General features: G+C 50.4%; 1 protein-coding gene across 3 annotated transcripts; it reads right to left on the bottom strand.

Moving 5' to 3' along the window:
• Positions 1 to 1,573: 1,573 nt before the first annotated feature.
• CACNG6 (calcium voltage-gated channel auxiliary subunit gamma 6) lies at positions 1,574 to 23,043 on the bottom strand. Of its 3 annotated transcripts, XM_010380704.2 has the most exons (5): positions 22,978 to 23,043; positions 21,462 to 21,908; positions 16,064 to 16,138; positions 13,174 to 13,311; positions 1,796 to 2,280 (listed from the first exon to the last, which is right to left on the bottom strand). In XM_010380704.2, exons 2-5 carry the CDS (start codon positions 21,793 to 21,795, stop codon positions 2,042 to 2,044), a joined length of 786 nt encoding a protein of 261 aa, XP_010379006.1. In that variant the 5' UTR covers positions 21,796 to 21,908; positions 22,978 to 23,043; the 3' UTR covers positions 1,796 to 2,041. The 3 variants fall into 3 exon arrangements, with proteins under 3 accessions (XP_010379005.1, XP_030768816.1, XP_010379006.1); XM_010380703.2 differs by having other exon boundaries at positions 1,574 to 2,280; positions 21,462 to 23,034; XM_030912956.1 differs by lacking the exon at positions 13,174 to 13,311 and having other exon boundaries at positions 1,574 to 2,280; positions 21,462 to 23,034.
• Between the last annotated feature and the right edge of the window lie 184 nt (positions 23,044 to 23,227).

Genomic DNA, 23,227 nt, shown 5'->3' with positions numbered 1-23,227 from the left:
ATAATTGCACGCTCGTTACTTCAGTGATGTGATTAGTATCTGTTTCCAGCAGCAGGCTGTCAGCTCGTCAGGGGTCCCTGTTTACTCTCTGAGTGCCACTTGATGAAAAATAACAGCAAAAGCAGATCAAGCTGTGACCACATGCCAGGCGGTCTCCTGGGAGCTTGGCAGGGCTTATGATGGCGTTTACTCCCGACGGTGACTCCTGGGAGCAGGTGCAGGGTTGAGCTCATGCACTGTCTTTAGGGATGAAGAAACCAAGACAGAAAGAGGTGAAGCCGTTGCTCCAGCTGTAAGTTGGGGAGCTGGGGTTTCACACCAGCCTGGCTCCCAGGAGGCCAGGCACTGCAGGACACTTCTACTTGTTGAATGGAGGAATACAGAATTAGAAACAAAAATCGCACAGTCAGCCAGGTGCGGTGGCTCACGCCTGTAACCCCAGCACTTTGGGAGGCCGAGGTGGGTGGATCACTTGAGTCAGGCGTTCAAGACCAGCCTGGCCAACATGGTGACACCCCATCTCTACTAAAAATACAACTATTAGCTGGATCTGGTGGCGCACACCTGTAATCCCAGGTACTGGGGAGGCTGAGGCACAAGAATTGCTTGAACTCGGGAGGCGGAGGTTGCAGTGAGCCGAGATCGTACCGCTGTACTCCAGCCTGGGCAACAGAGTGAGACTGTAAAATAACAAATGAAAATAAAATCACATGATCATCTCAACAGATGCAGAAAAAGCATTTTGATAGGGGAGGGGGGCAGAGGACTGCTGGGTAGAGAAGGGCTGGGTCTCTGGTGAGGGCTCTACCCTAGGGCCTGTGCCCATGGACCTAAATTAGAACAGGCATTTCCCAAAGTGCTGGGATTACAGGCGTGAGCCACCACACCTGACCAGAAAACATAATTTAAATATATGCAGTGTTAAAGGTTGAATGTTCTCCCCCACAATATATATATATATGTTGGCCCCAACCTCCAGTACCTCAGAATGTGACCTCATTTGGAGATCAGGTCTTTACAGACGTCATCAAGTTAAAATGAGATCACTGGGGTGAATCCTAATCAAGTATAACAGGAGTCATGTGTAAAGGGGAAATCTGGGCAGGGCGCGGTGACTCACACCTGTAATCCCAGCACTTTGGGAGGCTGAGGCGGGTGGATCACTTGAGATCAAGAGTTCAAGACCAGCCTGGTTAACATGGTAAAACTCTGTCTCTTCAAAAAACAAAAAAGAAATACACAAGTTAGTTGGGCATGGTGGCTCGTGCCTGTAATCTCAGCTACTTTGGAGGCTGAGGCAGGAGAATCACTTGAACCCAGGAGGCAGAGGTTTCGGTGAGCCAAGATTGTGCCACTACACTCCAACCTGGGAGACACAGCAAGACTCTGTCTCAAAATAAAAATAAAAATAAAAAATATATTGTGCTTTCCACACTCTCCACCATTGTATATGGGTTCATTTCCACGTGACTTCTGGGCTCATAAGTGGCATGTTTCTGGAGGGTATATGGGGTCTCTTTTCTTTACCCCCTAATGCACAATCATGTCACAAATAGACTCCAAACCAAAGTTGTTAAATTTCCAAACCTTTATTCCCAAATCAGATCACAGCCAGGTCAGACTCTTCCCCATCTCCCCCCACCCCCACCCTGAGCTGCAGATGAGTTGTAAAAAGTCTCTCCCGGCAAGTGAATCGATCCACACCTGGGAAATGAAGGGGCCCCCAACTCCCATCCAAGACCCCTGACCTCATCCCCCCACCCCACACCCCAGCTACCCCATCAGGTCCCCGCCAGTCTTCCCTGGGGACCCTCGTTTGCAAAGAGCCTCTTCCCGTCCCAACCCCAAGCAAACCACATACAGCCACCGAGAGAAGCGTATTAACAGAGAAAGGGTAAGGGGACAGGAGGCAGGCGTGTAAAAAAACATGGGCCCCCGCGCAGGGAGAACACAGTTTCTCCAGGAGATGGGGCAAAAAGATCTTGGGGGTACAATGGAGAAGGTCAAAGGGCTTGGTGGTTGCTTAGTCTCAGGTGTGGCTCTAGGTGGCCCGGTGCCCTCGCTTGGGACAGAGGGACCCCCAGGGCCAGGAAGGCAGTGTGAGCAGCAGAAAGCAGCCGGCCCCCAACAGCAGGATGAGGCCGGCCCCCAGGCCACAGCCCAGGGACCAGGAGTACTCATAGGTGAGGCGTGGGGCCGGGGGAGGCTCCGGGCTGACTCCCTGCAGCAGGGCCCTCACGGAATGCCGGAACACCTCCAGACTCACCAAGAGCAGCAGGCCTGCGGGAGAGAAGACAGCGAGCCATCAGGCCCCCGGGACCCCAGCTGTGCCTGAACATCTCCGACATCCTCTCCCAGCCCTCCCGCCAACCCTGGCACCTTCCCACACACGCACTCAACAAATACTTACTAAACACCTACTATATAGCAGGCAGCATTTGGGAAGCTGGAGATAAAGAAGAAAAAAAAAAAGACACAAAGTCGTAGAGACAGAAAGTAGACGGGTGGTTGCCAAGGGCCAGAGGGAAGAGGAAAAAGGGGAGTTGGTGTTTAACGGGTATGGTGTTCAGCCGGGGAAGATGAAAATCGTTCTGAAGGTGGATGGGGGTGATGGTTGCATAACAACGTGAACGGAATTGATGCCACAGAACTGTATGCTGGAAAATGATTAAAAGGCGGATATAGAATCACAGCTAGACGGGAGAAAGGCATTCTGGTGTTCGCAGCACTGTAGGGTGAATATGGTTCATTAGATTTTTTTTTTTTTTTTTTTTTTGAGACGGAGTCTTGCTCTGTTGCCCAGGCTGGAGTGCAGTGGTGCAATCTCAGCTCATTGCAAATTCCGCCTCCCGATTCTCTTGCCTCAGTCTCCCAAGTAGCTGGGATTACAGACGTGTGCTACCATGCCAGGCTACTGTGTGTGTGTGTGTGTGTGTGTATACACACACATATATATATACACATATACACACACACACACACACACACACACACACACACATACATATATATATATATTTAGTAGAGACGGGGTTTCACCACGTTGACCAGGCTAGTCTTGAACTCCTGACCTCAAGCGGTCCACCCACCTCGGCCTCCCAAAGTGCTGAGATTACAGGCGAGAGCCACCACACCTGGCTGTGTATTTTCAAAAAGCTAGAGGAGAGGATTTTGAAATGGTCACAACATGGAGAAATGATCAAGTTTGAAGTGATGGATGAGCTAATTACCCTGATTTGATCACTATGCATTGTTCACAAGCATCAAACCATCCTTCTGTTTCACACAGATATGTACAAGTACTACCTGTCAACTAAAAATAAAAGTGGAGGCTGGATGCTGTGGCTCACACATGTAATCCCAGCACTTTGGGAGGCCGAGGAGGGAGCATTGCCTGAGGCCAGCAGTTTGAGACCAGCCTGGGCAACATAGCAAGACTCCATCTCTACAAAAAAATAATTTTTATTTATTTTATTTATTTTATTTTTTTAGGTGGACAGGAAGTAGAATTTATTGGTGAGTATTAAGAGGAGGCAGCACAGTGGAAGCCCTCATGAGTGCAGAGCCTGTCACTTGTCCAGAGCGCCACGATTGGGAACGTACTTGACCTATCTGGGATGAGCTGCTTCTCAGCCACCATGTCTTCAAATTCATTGGCATTGAACTTGGTGAAGCCCCACTTCTTTGAGATATGGATCTTCTGGCGGCTGGGGAGCTTGAACTTGGCCCTGCACAGGGCCTCCATCACATGCTCCTTGTTCTGCAGCTTGGTGCGGATGAACATAACTTGGCCAATGTGAACCCTGGCCACAGTGCCCTGGGTGTGGTGGTGTGTGCCTGTAGTCCCAGCTACTCAGGAGGCTGAGGTGGGAGGATTGCTTGAGCCCAGGAGGTTGAGGTTGCAGTGAACTGTGATCACACCACCACACTGCAGCCTGGACAACAGAGCAAGACCCCAATTCTTAAAAAATATATAAATAAATAAAAATTAAAAATAAAAGGGGGAAATGGTTAAAATCATACATTTTATGTTTAGCACATTTTCCCACAATTTTTTTTTCTTAAAGCAAACACAGGAATCTGAAAACACAAAATTCAAATTAACACTCCATTAGGGGCCAGGCACGCCTATAATCCCAGCACTCTGGGAGACCAAAGCGGTTGGATCACTTGAGGCCAGGAGTTCGAGACTGGCCTGGCCAACAAGGTGAAATCCCATCTCTTCTAAAAATACAAAAATTGAGCCAGGCACAGTGACTCATGCCTGTAATCCCAGCACTTTGGGAGGCCTAGGTGGGTGGATCACCTGAGGTCAGGAGTTCAAGATCAGCCTGACCAACATGGAGAAACCCCGTCTCTACTAAAAATACAAAATTAGCCAGGTGTGGTGGCGCATGACTGTAATCCCAGCTACTCGGGAGGCTGAGGCAGGAGAATTGCTTGAACCCGGGAGGCGGAGGTTGCCGTGAGCCCAGATCATGCCATTGCACTCCAGCCTGGGCAACAAGAGCAAAACTCCATCTCAAAAAAAAAAAAAAAAAAAAAAATTAGCAGGGTGTGGTGGCACATGCCTGTGGTCCCAGCTGCTCAGGAGGCTGAGGCAGGAGCATTGCTTGAACCTGGGAGATGGAGGTTGCAGTGAGCCAAGATCTCACCACTGCACTACAGCCTGAGGGACAGAGTGAGACCTTTTCTCAAATAATACTAATAACATAAACCATTAATTTAAAAAATAGACTGGGCATGGTGGCTCACGCCTGTAATCTCAGCACTTCAGGAGGCCGAGGCAGGCGGATCACATGAGGTCAGGAGTTCGAGACCAGCTTGGCCAACATGGTGAAACCTTGTCTCTACTAAAAATACAAAAATTAGCCAGGCATGGTGGCACATACCTGTAATACCAGCTACTTGGGAGGCTGAGGCAGGAGAGTCGCTGGAACCCTGGAGGCAGAGGTTGCAGTGAGCTGAGAGATTGCTCCATTGCACTGCAGTCTGGGCAACAGAGTGAGACTCCACCTCAAAAAAACAAGGAGTAATAGAGGGGGAGGGGTCACAAAATAAAGATAAAGTCATATTGCAATGCATTTTTTTTTTTTTTTTTTTTGAGATGCAGTTTCGCTCTTACACCCAGGCTGGAGTGCAGTGGCAATCTCGGCTCACTGCAACCTCCCCCTTCCAGTTTCAAGCAATTCTCCCGCCTCAGTCTCCCGAGTAGGTGGGATTGCAGGCTGATTTTTTTTTAAAAAAAGAGTGAAAAAGAACATGATAGAGAAAGACCCTACCTTTGTGGAGCTTATATATTACTTGGAGATAGACAGTAAGCAAATAAACCAAAGTTTGCAAAACTCAAATGCCTGCAGGGGGCATGAGAAAGTGTAAGCACACAGGACAGAAAGTACGGTGGAAATGATGGCAGAAGCCAGCTGCAGCCCTTCAACAGCATGATCTCAGCTCACTGCAGCTGCCGCCTCCCAGGTTCAAGCGATTCTCATGCCTCAGCCTCCTGAGTGCCTGGGACTACAGGCATGCTCCACTACGCCTGGCTAATTATTATTATTTTTTTTTTTTGAGATGGAGTCTCGCTCTGTCGCCCAGCCTAGAGTGCAGTGACGTGATCTCGGCTCACTGCAACCTCTACCTGCCTGGTTCAAGTGATTCTTGTGCCTCAGCCTTCTGAGTAGCTGGGATTACAGGCACACGCCACCACGCTTGGCTAATTTTTGTGTTTTTAGTAGAGACGGGGTTTCACCATGTTGGTCAGGCTGGTCTCGAACTCCTGACCTTGTGATCCACCTGCCTCAGCCTCCCAAAGTGCTGGGATTACAGGCATGAGCCACCGCGCCCGGCAATTTTTGTATTTTTAGCAGTCATGGTTTCACCATGTTGGCCAGGCTGGTCTAGAACTCCTGACCTCAAGTGATCCACTCACCTTGGCCTCCCCTAGTGCTGGGATTACCGGGGTGAACCACCGCACCAGGCCTATAATTGCTTAAATGATTATTATTTTTATGGGAATTCTTCCAACCTTTAAACGTCAACTCTGAGAAATCTTTACACACTGCCTGGCAAACAAAGCACATCCCCTGCCGTCGAGGGCTTGCAGGCTGCCAGGTTGCAATGTCCAAAATAAACAAATGAGGAGACAAGATAATCTCAGAGGGTGATGCAGGAGAGGAAGGAAATAGAAACAGAGAGACTGACACCCAGGGGTGGAGCAGGGACATTGGATGATGTCGAGAAAAGCCATTTGAGCCGGGACCTGAAGCATGAAAAGAAGTCAGTCATGCTCAAAACGAAATAACGGCTGTTTTGAGCAGAAGGAGGGGTTGACGCGAAGGCCCTGTGTAGGACGCAGCACAGTGTTTGGAGAAAAGAGAAAAGCTGAGTGTGGTCGGAGCCAGGAGAGTTGGGGTGGGGGAGAGAGGTGTTAATGGAATTGCAGAGGCAGGCAGGGGCCGGGTCATGCTGGACCGTCTGAGAGTCACGCATGAGTCATGGATCCCAGTCGCCTTCTCTCCAGACCCTGGAGTCCTGCCCCAACCCCAGTTCCTGACCCGGCTTCCTCCCTGCACCCCAGCCCCACTCTGGTGGTTTATTTTCTGTTTGTTTGTTTACTGCTTTTGGTTTTGTTTTGAGACGGAATCTCACTCTGTCATCCAGGCTGGAGTGCAATGGTGCAATCTCGGCTCACTGCAGCCTCTGTCTCCCGGGTTCAAGAGATTCTCCTGCCTCAGCCTCCCAAGTAGCTGGGACTACAGGCTCGTGCCACCACGCCCGGCTAATTTTTGTATTTTGAGTAGAGACAGGGTTTTACCATGTTGGTCAGGCTGGTCTTGAACTCCTGGTCTTAAGTGATCTATCAGCCTCGGCTCCCAAAGTTCTGGGATTACAGGAGTGAGCTACCGCGACTAGTTTTTAATTTAATTTAATTTAATTTAATTTAATTTTAAGATGGAGTCTCACTCTGTCGCCCAGGCTGGAGTACAATGGCATGATCTTGGCTCACTGCAATCTCCACCTCTTAGGTTCAAGCAATTTCCCTGCCTCAGCCTCCGGAGTAGCTGGGACTACAGGCACGTACCACCATGCCCGGCTAATTTTTTTATATTTTAGTAAAGATGGGGTTTTACCATGTTGGCCAGGCTGGTCTCGAACTCCTGACCTTATGATCTGCCCACCTCGGCCTCCCAAAGTGCTGGGATTACAGGCGTGAGCCGCTGCACCTGGCCAGTTTATTTTATTTTTAAATTTTTATCTATTGTTTTTTTGAGATCAGGTTATGAGACTAGCTAGTTTTTGTATTTTTGATAGAGATGGGGTTTCACTATGTTGCCCAGGCTGGTCTTGAACTCCTGGGCTCAAGACATAGCCCACCTTGGCCTCCCAAAGTGCTGAGATTACAGGCGTGAGCCACCACACCCAGTTTCTCTTACACGCCCTCTTTATCTTTTATTATTATTTTATTTATTTATTTATTTATTTATTTATTTATTTATTTATTTATTTTGAGACACAGTCTCGCTCTGTTGCCCAGGCTGGAGTGCAGTGGCGAGAACCGGCTCACTGCAACCTCCACTTCCTGGGTTCAAGCGATTCTCCTGCCTCAGACTCCTGCGTAGCTGGGACCGCAGACACCCACCACCATGCCCGGCTAATTTTCGTATTTTTAGTAGAGTCGGGGTTTCACCAAGTTGGCCAGGCTGGTCTCAAACTCCTAACCTTGTGATCCACCTGCCTCGGCCTCCCAAAATGCTGGGATTACAGGCGTGAGCCACCGCACCCGGCTCTTTTATTATTACTATTATTTTTTTTTCACATTTTCTTGGATTCCAAATGAGTCCCCTTTAGACACGATGGTCAGTGCTGTTCTCTCTGAGATGGTGATATTTGACCAGAGACTTAAATAATATGAGGAAATGAGACATTTGAAGCGCCGGCGGAAGATGTTCCAGGCTGAGGAGGCAGCCGGGCAAAACACACTGAGGGAGGAATGAGCTTAGAGCATCTGGGGAACAGCAGAGGCCGGCGTGGCCGGAGCAGGGAGAGCAGACGGCAGGAGATGGAGTCACAGGGCGCCAGGAGTCAGCCCACACGAGGCCTTGCCACCGTGTTATTCTGGTAGTAGGACTTTAGGTGGCTTTTATTCTGGGGAGGATCCATGATCTGACTTCTGATACAGAAGTATCACTTGGGGGCCGGGCGTGGTGGCTCACACCTGTAATCCCAACACTTTGGGAGGCCGAGGTGGGCAGATCACCTGAGGTCGGGAGTTCAAGAACAGCCTGGCCAACATGGAGAAACCCCGTTTCTACTAGAAATAGAAAACTAACCAGGCATGGTGGCGCACGCCTGTAATCCCAGCTACTCAGGAGGCTGAGGCAGGAGAATCGCTTGAACCTGGGAGTCAGAGGTTGCGGTGAGCCCAGATCGTGCCACTGCACTCCAGCCTGGGCAACAAGAGCAAAACTCCATCTAAAAAAAGAAAGAAGGAAAGAAAAAACTATCATTTGGCTTACGCCTGTCATCCCAACACTTCGGGATGCTGAAGGGAGAGGATTGCTTGAGCCCAGGAATTCAAGATCAGTCTGGGCAACATAGTGAAACCTTGTCTCCACAAATAATGTTAAAAAATTAACCCAGCGTGGTGTTGTGCGCCTGTGGTCCCAGCTACTCGGGAGACTGAGGTGGGAGGATTGCTTGAGCCCAGGAGGTTGAGGCTGCAGTGAGCTGTGATTGTGCCACTGTACTTCAGCCTGGGCGACAGAGCCAGACCCTGTCAAAAAAATTAAAATTTAAAAAGTAGAAGTATCACTCTAGCTGCTCCGTGGAGAATGGGCTTGAGGAGGTTAAAAGGAGAAGCATAGAGAACAATGAGGAGGCCATAGAAATTATCTCGGGGACATATAGCCATGGCTTGGGTTAGTGTCACAGTGAAATGGAGGTATGAGTTTGCATTCAAAATACGTTTTGGAGGCAGTGCCAATAGAATTTGCTGGTGGATGGCCAGGCACGGTGGCTCACACCTGCAATACCAGCACTTTGGGAGGCCGAGGTGGTCGGATCACCTGAGGTCAGGAGTTCGAGACCAGCCTGGCCAACATGGGGAAACCCTGTCTCTACTAAAAATACAAAAATTAGCCGGGCGTGGCAGCGGATGCCTGTAATCCCAGCTACTCTAGAGGCTGAGGCAAGAGAATTGCTGGAACCCAGGAGACCGAGGTTGCAGTGAGCCGAGATCATACTGCTGCACTCCAGCCTGGGCAACAGAGCACAACTCTGTCTCAAAAATAAAAAATACATTAAATAAAGAGGCACATGGGTCTGGCTCCTGCGGCTTCTCCAGCCTCCTCTCAAGCTGCTCCTCCTACACTCTCGCAGCTTGGAGCAGGACTTTCAATGCACCAGATTTGTTCAGGCTTGAAGACCTTTATACTGCTTGGAGTAATTTTCCGCTTCCCCCTCCCTGAGCCTGCTGCCTTAGACGTCCTTATTCTTCACATCTCTGTATGAATTACATGTTTTGAAGGGACGCCTTCACTAACCACTGCCACCTAAATCTACAGTGGGTCTCTTGTTGTACATTTTTCTCATACTCTGTACTTTTTATCTATAGCATTCATCACAGTTGGTAGTTATGAATATATATTGATTTATATGAGCAATGTCTCTTTATCTCATTTCTGTCTCTCCCACTGCACTATAAATCCACGAGGGCCGCAGACTTCTCTGTCTCATACCTCTAAAACACAGAACAACAGCTGATATATATATATATCAAAGAAACAAGACAACCTGAACATGCCCCTTTATCTAGGGAGACCTCAAAATCTCAACCCACCCCAGTCCCTGACACCCAATCTAACCACAGTAATTACCACATCAAATCCTCCTTCACTTTCAGTTGGTGGTACAATTTGCAGAACACTTTTGTGCCCAAGACTTTCATAAAACACTTTTATATCAACAGCTTCCTGTGCACCCCCAGGAGTAATGCAGGTGTGAGTCCAATAATAACGCCAGCACCGAATTCCTACCAAGCTACAAATTCCATGAGAGCAAACATCATCTTTTGTTTTGTTTTGTTTTTTGAGACGGAGTCTCACTCTGTCACCCAGGCTGGAGTGCAGTGGTGAGATCTTGGCTCACTGCAAGCTCCGTCTCCCGGGTTCCTGCCGTTCTCCTGCCTCAGCCTCCCGAGTAGCTGGGACTACAGGCGCTCACCACCATGCCCGGCTAATTTTTTCTGTATTTTTAGTAGAGACAGAGTTCCACCTGTTAGCCAAGATAGTCTTGATCTCCTGACCTCGTGATACGCCCGCCTCAGCCTCCCAGAGTGCTGGGATTACAGGAGTGATCCACCACGCCCGGCCCAAACATCATCTTTATCTTATTCATCATTGCATCCTCAGCGGCTCCTAGCACAGCATCTAGGACTCACTGGATATTAAAGAAATACTTGTTAAATGAATGGACAAGTAAAAAAAAATGGAGAAATAGATGACTGAAGGGAGACAGGAAGGGAAAGTGGGTGGAAAAGAAAGAAAAGAGAGAGGGGCCGGGTGTGGTGGCTCACACCTATAATCCCAGCACTTTTGAGAGGCTGAGGCGGGCGGATCACTTGAGCTCACGAGTTGGAGACCAGCCTGGGCAACACAGCGAAACCCTATCTCTACACACACACAAAAAATTAGCCAGGCATGGCGGCGTGTGCCTGTATTCCCAGCTACTCAGGAGGCTGAAAGGTAGGAAGACAATCACCTGAGCCCTGGAAGCTGAGGTTGCAGTGAGATGAGATTGTGCCACTGCACCCCAGCCTGGATGAGAGAGCGAGACCCAGTCTCAAAAAAAAAAAAAAAAAAAAAAAAAAAAAAGAAGAGAGAGAGGGAAAGAGAGAGAGAGAGGAAGGGGAGACAGGGAGGAAACTGATCCATCAATGGAAGGATAAATGGATGGATAGGATGGACACAATATCAACAGATACCTGGATGAGTGAGTTCGTGGCTATAAGGACATTTAAGCTCAGAGATAGAAAAAGGTTTGCCCCAATTACACAGCTATTAAGAAGTTGGGACTCCAATCTAGACCTTTTTGACTCCCTGTTAATGTCACAGGGCCAGTGACATTTATCTCACATTAATGCAGTGACACCTTTTGCACCAATCTCCCTATCTCTCTCCACACTCCTGTCACACTGGCTTTCTTTCAAGATCTGCAATACAGCAAACTCTCCCAGCTTGTCTGTCCATACTTTGACATCGTCAACGTCACCTCCCCAGAGAGGCCCTCTCTAACTCCCTGAGGACTGAACGATGAAAAAGATAAAGATGATGCCTGTTTTCATGGAATTCGTAGCTTGGTAGGAATTTGGTGCTGGTGTTATGATCAAACTCACACCTGCATTACCCGTGGGGGTGCACGGGAAGGTGCTGACATAAAAGTGTTTTATGAAGGTCTTAGCTGGGCGTGGTGGCTCACACCTGTAATCCCAGCATTTTGGGAGGCTGAGGCGGGCGGATCACTTGAGGTCAGGAGTTCGAGACCAGCTTGGCCAACATGGTGAAACCCCATCTCTACTAAAAATACAAAAATTAGCCAGGCGTGGTGGCACACACCTGTAATCCTAGCTACTTGGGAGGCTGAGGCAGGAGAATCGCTTGTACCTGAGGGGTGGAGGTTGCAGTGAGCTGAGATTGCACCACTGCACTCCAGCCTGGGCACAAGAGCGAAACTATCTCAAAAAAAAAAAAAAAAGAAGAAGAAAGAAAGAAAGAAAACATTTGATCCAATAAGAAAACCAAGGCCCAGAAAATAAAATGAACCTTCCAAGGTCACACAGTGATTCAGGGCACAACTTGGGCCAGAACCTAGAGGCAGAGGTTGCAGTGAGCTGAAATCATGCCACTGCACTTCAGCCTGGGCAACAGAGTGAGACCATCTCAAAAAAGAAAGAAAGAAAACCAAGTTTAAAATGCCACCTCTGCCATCATGCCATCATTGATTGTGTGGCCATGAGTAATTCATCTGACTTCTCTGAGCCTCAATTTCCCCATCTATAAAATGGGGGAGGCTGGGTGTGGTGGCTCATGCCTATAATCCCAGCACTTTGGGAGGCCAAGACGGGCAGATCACTTGAGGTCAGGAGTTCGAGACCAGCCTGGCTGATATGGCGAAACCCCGTCTCTACTGAAAAATACAAAAATTAGCCAGGTGTGGTGGTGCCTGCTTGTAATCCCAGCTACTTGGGAAACTGAGGCAGAAGAATCACTTGAACCCAGCAGGCGGACGTTGCAGTGAGCCAAGATCATGCCGTTGCACTCCAGCCTGGGCGACAGAGGGAGACTCTGTCTCAAAAATAAATAAATAAATAAAATGGGGGATAGTAAGCCCTGCCTAATAGAGCTGTTGTAAGGATTTGAACTGGAAGTACAATAAACTGAATTGTTGTTCATTACTGAGGGCTACATTTCATAAGATGTAGCATTTTATTTAGACCTTCAGCTCTAAGAATGCAACAGTCCTTGCAGACCTCACATCTCAAATCTAAAAGAGCATTTAGAGACCATCAAATTCTGAGCCAACAATAGGATTTGGAACTCTTCCACCTTTGAGCCTACTACAGCCCCTGGGGTTCCCTGACCTTTCAACAGGCTATAACGCTCAAAACATCTCAGCATGAAACAGTGTTTAGGGACGCCATGTCCAAACCTTAAAAAGTATTTGGATAGCTTCCAATTTCCAGCCAACAACAGGGCTTAGAACTCTCCAATTTTTGAGACTTCTATAGTCCTTGAGCTTTCTCCAACTCCTAGCATGCAACAGTGATTGGAAATCCCATCTCCCAGCATGCAACAATTCTTGGAGATCCCAGGTCCAAATCTAAAACAATGTTTGGACACTCTCCAATCCTTAGCCCGGCTGTTGGATTCTCCCATCTTTGAACCTACTGTAGCCCTTGGGCTTCCCCTCAACTCCAGGCGTGCAACAGGGCTTGGAGATCCCACCTCCCAGCATGCAACAGTGTGTGGAGACCCTACTCTCAGCATGTGATAGTGCATAGAGATCCCATCTCCCAGCATGCAACAGTGCATAGAGAGCCCATCTCCCAGCATGCAACAGTGCCTGGAGATCCTCCCAGCATGCAATGTCCTCAACCTCCAGGCTCTGAACCCTCACCTGAGAAGCCAAAGCAGACAGCTCCAACTCGGAGCAGGAACTCTGCACCTTTAGTGAGCACCATGATGATACAGAGGCACCCCAAGGCCATGACTACCAGGCCCAGCACTGCTATCACCGCAGCTGCCAGATTCACCTCTGCCAGGAGGAGAGAGGAAAGAAGCAGAGAACATGGGATGTAGGGAATGAGGAGGATTCACCTGTAGGAACCCAGAACCAGGAAGATGTAAGATTCAGGACAAGAGAAGAATTTTCGAGTAGAATATCATCCAGCCCAACATTTTACTTACACTGTTGAAGGAATTAAGACTCAGAAAGAGTCAGTTAGTTCTCTCAAGTCACCAAGCAAGGGGAGGAGAGGGCCAGGATTCGAAAGAGTTGAGAATTACCAATTATTACTGAGGATCTGGTTACCACGGGTTTACAGGTGAGGAAGCTGAGGTAGTGGGGTGTGTGGGAGACGATGGCAAAGGCAGGTGCTACAGCGGAATGATCCAGGATGGAAAGCTCCCCAGGTACTTCCTACGTGGAAGACTCTGGTAGGATTTTCCAGATTCCAGTGGGAATTTAGGCTCAACGCTTCTCAGCCTAAATTTCCTCCTGTGGACCAGGCGCAGTGGCTCACACCTATAACCCCAGCACTTTGGGAGGCGAAGGTGGGTGGATCTCTTGAGGTCAGGAGAGTTCAAGACCAGCCTGGCCAACATGGTGAAATGCTGTCTCTACTAAAAAATAGAAAAATTAGCCTGGTGTGGTGGTGCGCACCTGTAATCCTAGCTACTAGGGAGGCTGAGGCAGGAGAATTGCTTGAACCCAGCAGGTGGAGGTTGCAGTGAGCTGAGATCACGCCACTGCATTCCGGCCTGGGCGAAAGACCATCTCAAAAATAAAATGAAAAGGCCGGGCGCGGTGGCTCAAGCCTGTAATCCCAGCACTTTGGGAGGCCGAGACGAGCGGATCACAAGGTCAGGAGATCGAGACCATCCTGGCTAACACAGTGAAACCTCGTCTCTACTAAAAATACAAAAAACTAGCCAGGCGAGGTGGCGGGCGCCTGTAGTCCCAGCTACTCGGGAGGCTGAGGCAGGAGAATGGTGTGAACCCGGGAGGCAGAGCTTGCAGTGAGCTGAGATCCGGCCACTGTACTCCAGCCCGGGCGACAGAGCCAGACTCCGTCTCAAAAAAATAAATAAATAAATAAATAAATAAAATGAAATAAAATAACATAAAATAAAATAAAATAAATACAAATACAAAATGAATAAAAAGAAAGGGCAAAGTGTTTAGAGCAACACTGTCCAGTACATTCACTGCTAGCCAGATGTGGCCTCCACGCTAAATCAATTTAAATTAAACACAATTAGAAACTCAGTTCTGCGTCACACCAGCAACATTCCAAGCATGCTGGAGTCACGTGGGGCCATGGCCACCATATGGGTCAGCACAGAAACAGAGTATTTCCATCTCATCAGAAGATTCTTTTTTTCTTTTTGAGATGGAGTCTTGCTCTCTGTGGCCCAGGCTGGGGTGCAGTGGTACAATCTCAGCTCACTGCAACCTCTGCTTCCTCACGTTCAAGCGATTCTCCTGCCTCAGCCTCCCATGTAGCTGGGATTATAGGTGCCTGCCACCATGCCCAGGTAATTTTTTTTTTTTTTTTTTTTTGAGATGGAGTCTTGCTCTGTCGCCCAGGCTGGAGTGCAGTGGCGCGATCTCAGCTCACTGCAAGCTCCGCCTCCCAGGTTCACACCATTCTCCTGCCTCAGCCTCCTGAGTAGCTGGGACTATAGGCGCCCGCCACCATGCCCAGCTAATTTTTTGTATTTTTAGTAGAGCAGAGGTTTCACCATGTTAGCCAGGATGGTCTCGATCTCCTGACCTCATGATTCGCCTGCCTCGGCCTCCCAAAGTGCTGGGATTACAGGCGTGAGCCACCGCGCCCGACCTAATTTTTGTATTTTTAGTAGAGACAGGGTTTCACCATGTTGGCCGGGCTGGTCTCGAACTCCTGACCTTCAGTGATCTGCCCACCTCTACAGTGCTGGGATTCCCAGTGTGAGCCACCGCACCTTTCCTCAGAAGATTCTTTAGTAGCATGCTCCATAAGAGTCAGAATTATTTGAGTCTGAATCCTGATTCCGCCTCTGCCACTTCCTGGGAAACATAATTGTAGCCATTCCTGGACTTCTGGAGGATGGAAGATAAAGCCCCTTGCCCTGCAGGGCTACTGCGAGGACTGAAGATCTTACAGATGGAGTGCCCAGCACTGTGGTTAGCACGTGATGCATGCACGTTTGTGAGATGTCCAAGTGCTACCCACAGAGAGGGGCTGCGACTTGCCCACGGTGACACAAAATGTGGCATAGGCAGAGATGGGATAAGAGCTCTAGGCATGGCCGGGTGCAGTGGCTCACACCTGTAATCCCAGGACTTTGGGAGGCCGAGGAGAGGGATCACCTGAGGTCAGGAGTTCGAGACCAGCCTGGTCAACATGGTTAAACCCCGTCTCTACTAAAAATACAAAAATTAGCCTGGCGTGGTGGCGTGCGCCTGTAGTCCCAGTTACTTGGGAGGCTGAGGTAGGAGAATCACTTGAACCTGGGAGGTGGAGGTTGCAGTGAGCCGAGATTGTGCCACTGCACTCCAGTCTGGGCAACAGAGCAAGACATCATCTCACACACACACACACAAAGAGTTCTCTAGATTCTTTAGAGCAACATGTCCCCATCATTAACTCTCCCACAAGTACTCCCCAGGAGACAGCCACAGATGATAGATACAAGGCCCGCCCTGGGGTAAAGCAGAGGAGGGGATAATTCTATCTAGACCTCCTCCAGCATACTCAGCATTTCCCCCACCTGTCACCCACCAGGGGGTGAAAAGTTCTCACCTTTCTTTGTGGTTCTCTGAAAGATGCGTGCATTCTCCCCCGTGGTGAAGAATTTAAAATAGGTACAGTTTGCTTCTGTGGAAGCAGGAGAGAGAAAAAAGACATGAGGATGTGAGGTCCTTTGTGTAAACTCAGGGCTGGACACTTCACACAGCCCACAGGAGCCTAAAACTTGGACATCAGTATCCCTGATACACAGAGGAGAAAAATGCCTCCCAGAGGTGTGCAAGCCACCTGCGACCACAGCGCCATCCAGGAGCTGGGACTCCTACCCAGGGCTCTGAGCCCCAGACCTGTGGCCCCGAGGGCGCCATTAGCCTCTCTGGGCCTCTAGTTCTTCCTCTTTAAAACGAGATAATAATCTCTTTCCTGGCCCCTTCGTGTGGGTTTCTTGAGGGTCAAGTGGGATTACATATGAATAATTACTTAATTCAACAAAGGCTACCGAGATACAAGTAGCAGAAGGCTAACAGACTCAGAAAGGATTCCTGTTTCAGGAAGGATTCCTACCTAGAGCACACAAAGGGCTCCCGCGGATTAGCAAGAAGAGAGAGAGAGAACCCAATTGACCAACGGGCCAAGGGTATGAATAGTCATTCACAGAAGAGGAAGCCTGGGTAACTCACAAGTCCGCGAAGAGATGCCCCACTTCACCAGGGATCGGAGAGAGGCAGCTGGAATCAGCAGGGAGCCACCACTTTCCGTCAATTAGATTGGCCAACATTAAAAGGGTCATTTCAAGCATTTGAAAAGATAAGAGGAAACACCGTGTATGAACGGGTACTCCTAGTCTTTTGGGAAGGCACTCTGGGGTACTTTATGAAATGAAGAATGTTCATAGCCTGTGTCTCAACAACCTCATTGCAGGATATACCTCCAGGAAAAAAAAAACAAACAAACAGACAGGAACATATATGCAGATGTTTACAGCAGCACTGTTTATAAGTAACATGGAGTCAGAATCAAGCCAGGTGTCCATCGAATAGGGGAACAGACAAGTAAATGACACAGACAGTCCTTGTGAAAATCTCTCCAGTACACATAGCCATGACCTAGAATAACCTAAAGCAAGATGAGGAGATTTGAGAAACACAGTGTTGACCAAAACAACAATAATAATTAATACTAATAACTTAATTTAAAAATCCAAAAATTGAGGCCAGGCGAGGTGGCTCACACCTGTGATCCCTGGACTTTGGGAGGCCGAGGCAGGAGAATCACTTGAGCTCAGGAGTTCGAGACCAGCCTGGCCAACACGGTGAAACCCCGTCAGTACCAAAAATAAAAAAAATTGGCTCGGTGTGGCAGCACACACCTGTAATCCCAGCTACTCGGGAGGCTGAGGTAGGAGGATCTCTTCAGCCTGGGAGGCAGAGGTTGCAGTGAGCCAAGATTGTACCACTGCACTCCAGTCTGGGTGATAGAGTGAGATCCCATCTAAAAAAAAAAAAAAAATCCCAAATATCAGACAAAATAAATAGCATGATCTCATTTATGTAAAACACACATATAAACTAATACTATATATTTCCCAAGTCAAAATACATATCCATGAGTGTATATCACACACATTAATTAAAGAGATGAGCTGGAAAACAATGAGAAAAATAAATAATATAAAACAAAGCACAGGGCTGGGCGCGATGGCTCATGCCTGCAATCCCAACACATTGGGAGGCCAAGACAGGCAGAAATCTCTTGAGGTCAGGAGTTCAAAACCAGCCTGGTCAACATGGTGAAACCCCATCTCTACTAAAAGTACAAAAATTAGCCGGGCGTGGGGCGTGCACCTGTAATCCCAGCTACTCAGGAGGTTGAGGCAGAAGAATTGCTTGAACCCGGGAGGCGGAGGTTGTAGTGAGCCGAGATGGCACCACTGCAATCCAGCGTGGGCGACAGAGCAAGACTACATCTCCAAAAAAAAAAAAAGAGAGAGAAATTTTAAGTTAAAAAAGACAGAAAAAGGAAGAAAGGGAGAGAAGAAAAGAGAAATGAAGAAAGGAACGGAGGGGAGCACTTTCTAAAGTGCATTTTAGACCTAGAAATTCCCTCAGAATTCACCTAGTCTGACCTACTCTCTTATCCTATAGATGGGGAAACTGAGGCACAGAAAGGGAGAAGAGCTAAGTCGAGAATAACAGGAGTAAAGGCCATAGAAGAGGGACCAGGCAGTCCATGAACGTGAAAAAATGAACTTTTCAGTTTGAACAAGGATATGAAGGGACAAGAAATCAATTCCTGCATCAGGTGAGGTGGCGTGGGAGCTCCCCAAGTACCCTGAAGGGAGAAGAAGGGGTGAGATGTCCAGCTAGGAGGAGTGGGATGTGTGAGTTCTTATGCAGCAGCACGAGGTAAAGGATGCTGGGCTGGGTGTGGTGGCTCACGCCTGTAATCCCAGCACTCTGGGAGGCCGAGGCGGGCGGATCACCTGAGGTCAGGAGTTCAAGACCAGCCTGGTCAACATGGTGAAACCCCGTCTCTACTAAAAATACAAAAATTAGCCGGATGTTGTGGCACACGCCTGTAATCTCAGCTACTTGGGAGATGGAGGCAGGATAATTGCTTGAACCTGGGAGGCAGAGGTTGCAGTGAGCTGAGATCATGCCATTGCACTCCAGCCAGGGCAGCAAGAGCAAAACTCCATCTCAAAAAAGAAAAAAAAAAAGGTAAAGGATGCTTCACGTCACTGAGCAAAGGGTGTAGGTGCTCTTTGAAGCAGTCATTGCAGGGAACACGGTGGTCTACATCCACAGGGAAGTGCGATGGCCCTCCTGGGACAATATAGGGTGCCTGGCATCCTCTTTGGCTACGAATAGTTTAGAACTTCCCGACTCTTGACTACCCCAAACTATGACATATCCCATCTGGAAAAGTACAGGGGAAGGGTCGCCCCCACATTCTGCACTTGCAGCCAACGGAGCTGGGGATGGCTTTTGATGGGCAGTGGTGAGTGTGAGATATTTCTCTGAGACAATGAAGATTGTGAGATGTCCTCTGAGGGGTTGGGTTTGTGAGATGATGTTAATGGCCCTGTTAGAAGACTGACGTCCTTTCTGATCAATGGAGGGGACAGCAAGGGATGTGAGGAACCCCAGACAGTGTGGTGAGAAGGGATGGGTCACCCCCTCCATTGCTCCACGACCTCTGGGATCTCTTGCTGGACTAGTGAGATGTGATATAATGCAGTTGTTGAGAAGAGAGGCAACAGAGCTTCAAATTCCATCTAACTAGCATGTGGGTGCATAGACCGAGCCACCGAGATTTCTTGCTCCTCCTTTTTCTCTTCCCTAGAATGGAAGTGCTAATAACGACTCATAGGCTAGCTACGATGCTTAATGAGTTAATGTACATAAAACACTGAGATCAGCCGGGCGCGGTGGCTCAAGCCTGTAATCCCAGCACTTTGGGAGGCCGAGACGGGCGGATCACAAGGTCAGGAGATCGAGACCATCCTGGCTAATACGGTGAAACCCCCGTCTCTACTAAAAAATACAAAAAACTAGCCGGGCGAGGTGGCGGGCGCCTGTAGTCCCAGCTACTCGGGAGGCTGAGGCAGGAGAATGGCGTAAACCCAGGAGGCGGAGCTTGCAGTGAGCTGAGATCGGGCCACTGCACTCCAGCCTGGGCGGCAGAGCGAGACTCCATCACAAAAAAAAAAAAAAAAAAAAAAAAAAAAACACTGAGGTCAGAACCAAGCATTACATCAGCATCTAATATTCTTATTACTGGGGCCTCCCATTTTGCAAAAGTTTGGGATCATCCTTGATGAGACCCTGAGGGCCAGGGATAAAATGATTAAGGGTGGCCCATCTGGACACCACGTGGGTAGCTCAGACAGGCATCCCAATGTCCTATCGAGGGCTTGGGACATCCTATTTTGCACTCTACACATATAAGGTATCACATCTGGAGAAGTAAGGGACAAGGGAAATCTCAAATGGAGCCCAGAAAAATAGGCCATATTCTTTGAGGGGCACTGGGATGATAGCACCTTCTTTGGAGACTGAAGAGTGTTGGAGATCTCATATGGGTGATCAAATATATGACAGCCCAAATAGACTCTGAGGAGCGCCAGGTATTTTCCACGGGTCAGTGGAGGTAGAACGAGATTTCATCCAGTTCCCCAGGGTATAGAATGTCCCCCTGGTATAAGTACAAGCCGTGGCCTGTCGTGTCAGGAAGGTATGGGACAGCTCTCTGCCATGTCCAGGGATAAAACAGCCATGATTTGGGAAAGGAGGGAGTATGGGAGTGTCTCTCGGAGAAAATGAGAAACGCTGAAATGTCCAGTCTGGGCATTTGGAGGCGAGAGGACAGGAAGTGAAGAACATTGCAGGGAAGGAACAAGGTCTGCCCTTGGGTGTTGGGAAGTGTCTGGTGAGAGCTTGGTTTGGTGGAAGCAGTAGGTGGGGAACAGGCACAGATCCTGCTTTGGGGTGGGCGTCTGTCTCCCCAGGGCTCATAGGATGCAACTGCAAGCTGTCTCCAGGCTGGGAAGAGGAAGCTGACACCAGAAACCCAGGCTGTCTCTCTATGGGCACAGGCTGTCTGTGGGCAATGCAGAGTGGGCACAGGCTGTCTCCAGGGCGCAGGCATTTGCAGAGGGTGCAGGCTGTCTGGGGTGGGCATAGGCTGTCTGAGGACACCAGCTGTGTCTGGAATCACAGGCTGGGTCTGGGGACACAGGCAAGGTTTTTCTAGGGACACAGGCTTTCTCTGGAGCTATAGGCTGGTGAGGGGGGACCCAGCGATGCCTAGGAACATTGGCTGTGTGGGGTCAGGGGCTTTGGGGGTCACAGAATGATCTGGGATCATAGCCTGGTGTGGAGGTGCAGGCTGATCTGAGGGCACAGGCTGGTGTAAGGATGCAGGTTGGTCTCGGGGTATAGACTGGTCTAGGGGTGCATGTTAGTCTGGGGGTGGAAACTGTAGCTGGAGACCCAGACTGATCTGGGGGTATAGGATAGTCAGGGTATAGGATGGTCTTGGGGCACAGGCTGTAGGCGGGGACATGGGCTCTCTTTAGAGGCGTAGAATGGGGTACAGTCTCATCTGGGGGGTCTCAGGTCACAGTCTGGTCTGGGGGTACAGGATAGCCTGGGGGCATAGACTCCTTGGAGGTACATTCTGGTCTTGGGGTACAGTCTGTAGCAGGAAGGCAAGCTCTAAGGCACAGGTTCTCTGGGGGTAGGCCAGTGAGGGACCTAGGCCTGGGGGATCTCCCTCAGCAGTTTCGGAGAGCAGAGGATGATGTGGGCACTGGCGCTTACCGGGATACAAGCTCTCTCCTCTGGGCTCAGGCTTTCGTCCCTGGGGCGGGTTTTCTCCATGGACACAGGCCCCTCTCCCTCCCTGTCCATGGGACGCAAGCCCTAGGCTCGGGGCGGCAGCTGCTCACCTCCGGGCAGCTCCGCGGGGCCGCAGGTGTCCCTGTCCGCGGGCACGTCCGCCTGCCACAGCCGCTTGGTGCACACCTTCCACAGCCCCAGGTGGGCCGCTTCGCACACGGCGCTGCCGTTGGCCTTGTAGGTGTTGAGCTCCACCCAGAACTCGGTGCCCACGGACAGCACCGCCAGCGTGGCGCCCACGGCGGCCAGCAGCAGCGCCAGCTTCACCTTCCCCTCGCGCTCAGGCGTCAGCCCCGATCTGTACCGCCCGTGCGCCCGCCGCCGGCCCGCGGCCTCCCGCCGCCGGTTCTCCTCTTGCAGGAAGAAGTTGGACCACATCATCATCTTATGGCCGGTGGGGTGGAGAAGAGGGAGGAGGCAGAGCCGATGAGGGGCCTCGAGGGGCGGAAGCGAGGAGCGGCCTGGGGTCTTGAAGGGGGTGAGGGACTCAGTTTCCCCTGGGTATGAAAGAGGGAGTCCTCTCTGGAACCTTAAATGGGCAAGTCGAGATTGCTTCTGGGGTTCAGAACAGAAAAAAAGATCCCAGGGGCTGGGGAAGCCTCTGGGGTTCAGAGGAGGGTCTAGGTTACCCTCAAGAACTTGGCAAAGAAGATGGAGCCCAGAGGAAAAGCAAGGCCCCCACCCCGAGGCTTAGAGATAGAATCTGGGTTCCTAGGACGGGGTCCCCCCCCTCCCCAAGAACTCCAGAGGAATGAGAACTGGTGTCCACTGAAGCTCCCTGCAGCTCCGAGGGGCTGCTTTGGCGTCCCCGCTGGGGGGGCTGACAAAAGGGAAACTGGTTTTCCTGAGAGGTCTGAGCACCCCAGTAGGGCTAAGAGTTTGGGGTACGCAGGAAGGGACCTGGAGTCCTCTGTGTGTTTGGAGGAGATGTGGCCAGGGTACCCTTGGGCTCAGAGTTTGAGAAGAGAGGACTTGGGGACCCTCTGGGTTTCGGAAAAGGAAGACCTGGGGTCCCGGGAAGCTCCTAAGGGGAGGTGGGAATTCCCTCCAGGTCTCAGAGAGGCGGTGGGACCCCGGCATCCACAGAAGGAGAAGAGCAGAGCCCTGGCTGGAGCTCAGAGGAGGACTGGGCCCCGCTGGAATTCAGGAAAAGGGGATGGGGGTCTCCCCTGCCATTCAGAAAAGATTAGAGGTCTCTACTGAGCCTGGGAAAGGGGCCGGTGGCTGGAAGAGTGGAGTCCAGAGAGGGAGGCTGCGGGGCCTCCCCGAGGGCTGGGGCGGAGGGGACCAAGGGTCCCCCCTGGGGTTCACACTAAGGGGCTGTGGTCCGCACCGCGGCTCAGAAAACCAGGACTGTGTCCCCGCAGGGTCCAAAGGCCAACCGCGACCCGAAAGAGACGCTGCGCCCCTCCGGGATCAGTGCGCCTCCCTCCCCCGGGCTCCCACGGCCTTCCCGGTCGGGTCGGCGCCAGGCTCAGCTCCAGGCCAGGGCCCCCCCTCGGGGCTCCCACCCCCGACTCCCGAGCAGGGTCCCCTGTCGCTCTCCTGCCTCGGCCCCGCGCCGACCCCAGCTCCGCGCTGCCTCCGAAGCGTCCGACTGTGCCCGCCACCGCCACCGGCCTGGCCTCCGCCCGCGCCCAGCCTCGTCCCCACCCGCCCACCCCCCACTCTGCACCCTCTACCCTCCACCCGCGGGGCTATTTCTGGCTTGACCCGTAAATAACACCCGCACCTGTCGCCCGGCGCCTGTTGCCATAGGGATCCCGGGTATTTTAAGGGGACCAGGAAGGGGGGAGGGAAGCCGCCCGGGGAGGAA

Source organism: Rhinopithecus roxellana, chromosome 12 (assembly GCF_007565055.1).
Source record: "Rhinopithecus roxellana isolate Shanxi Qingling chromosome 12, ASM756505v1, whole genome shotgun sequence".
Taxonomy (NCBI): Eukaryota; Metazoa; Chordata; class Mammalia; order Primates; family Cercopithecidae; genus Rhinopithecus; species Rhinopithecus roxellana.
This window is presented reverse-complemented; position numbering and strand designations above follow the sequence as displayed.

Bases quoted from the DNA above. Each gene is read 5' to 3' on its own strand.
- CACNG6 (XM_010380704.2), bottom strand. From the start codon at position 21,795: ATGATGATGTGGTCCAACTTCTTCCTGCAAGAGGAGAACCGGCGGCGG. The intron at 16,139-21,461 runs GTGAGCAGCTGC...CTGCTTCCACAG, and splicing joins CCCCGCGGAGCTGCCCGGAG to AAGCAAACTGTACCTATTTT. The intron at 2,281-13,173 runs GTGAGGGTTCAG...TCTCTCCCGCAG, and splicing joins TGTCTGCTTTGGCTTCTCAG to GCCTGCTGCTCTTGGTGAGT.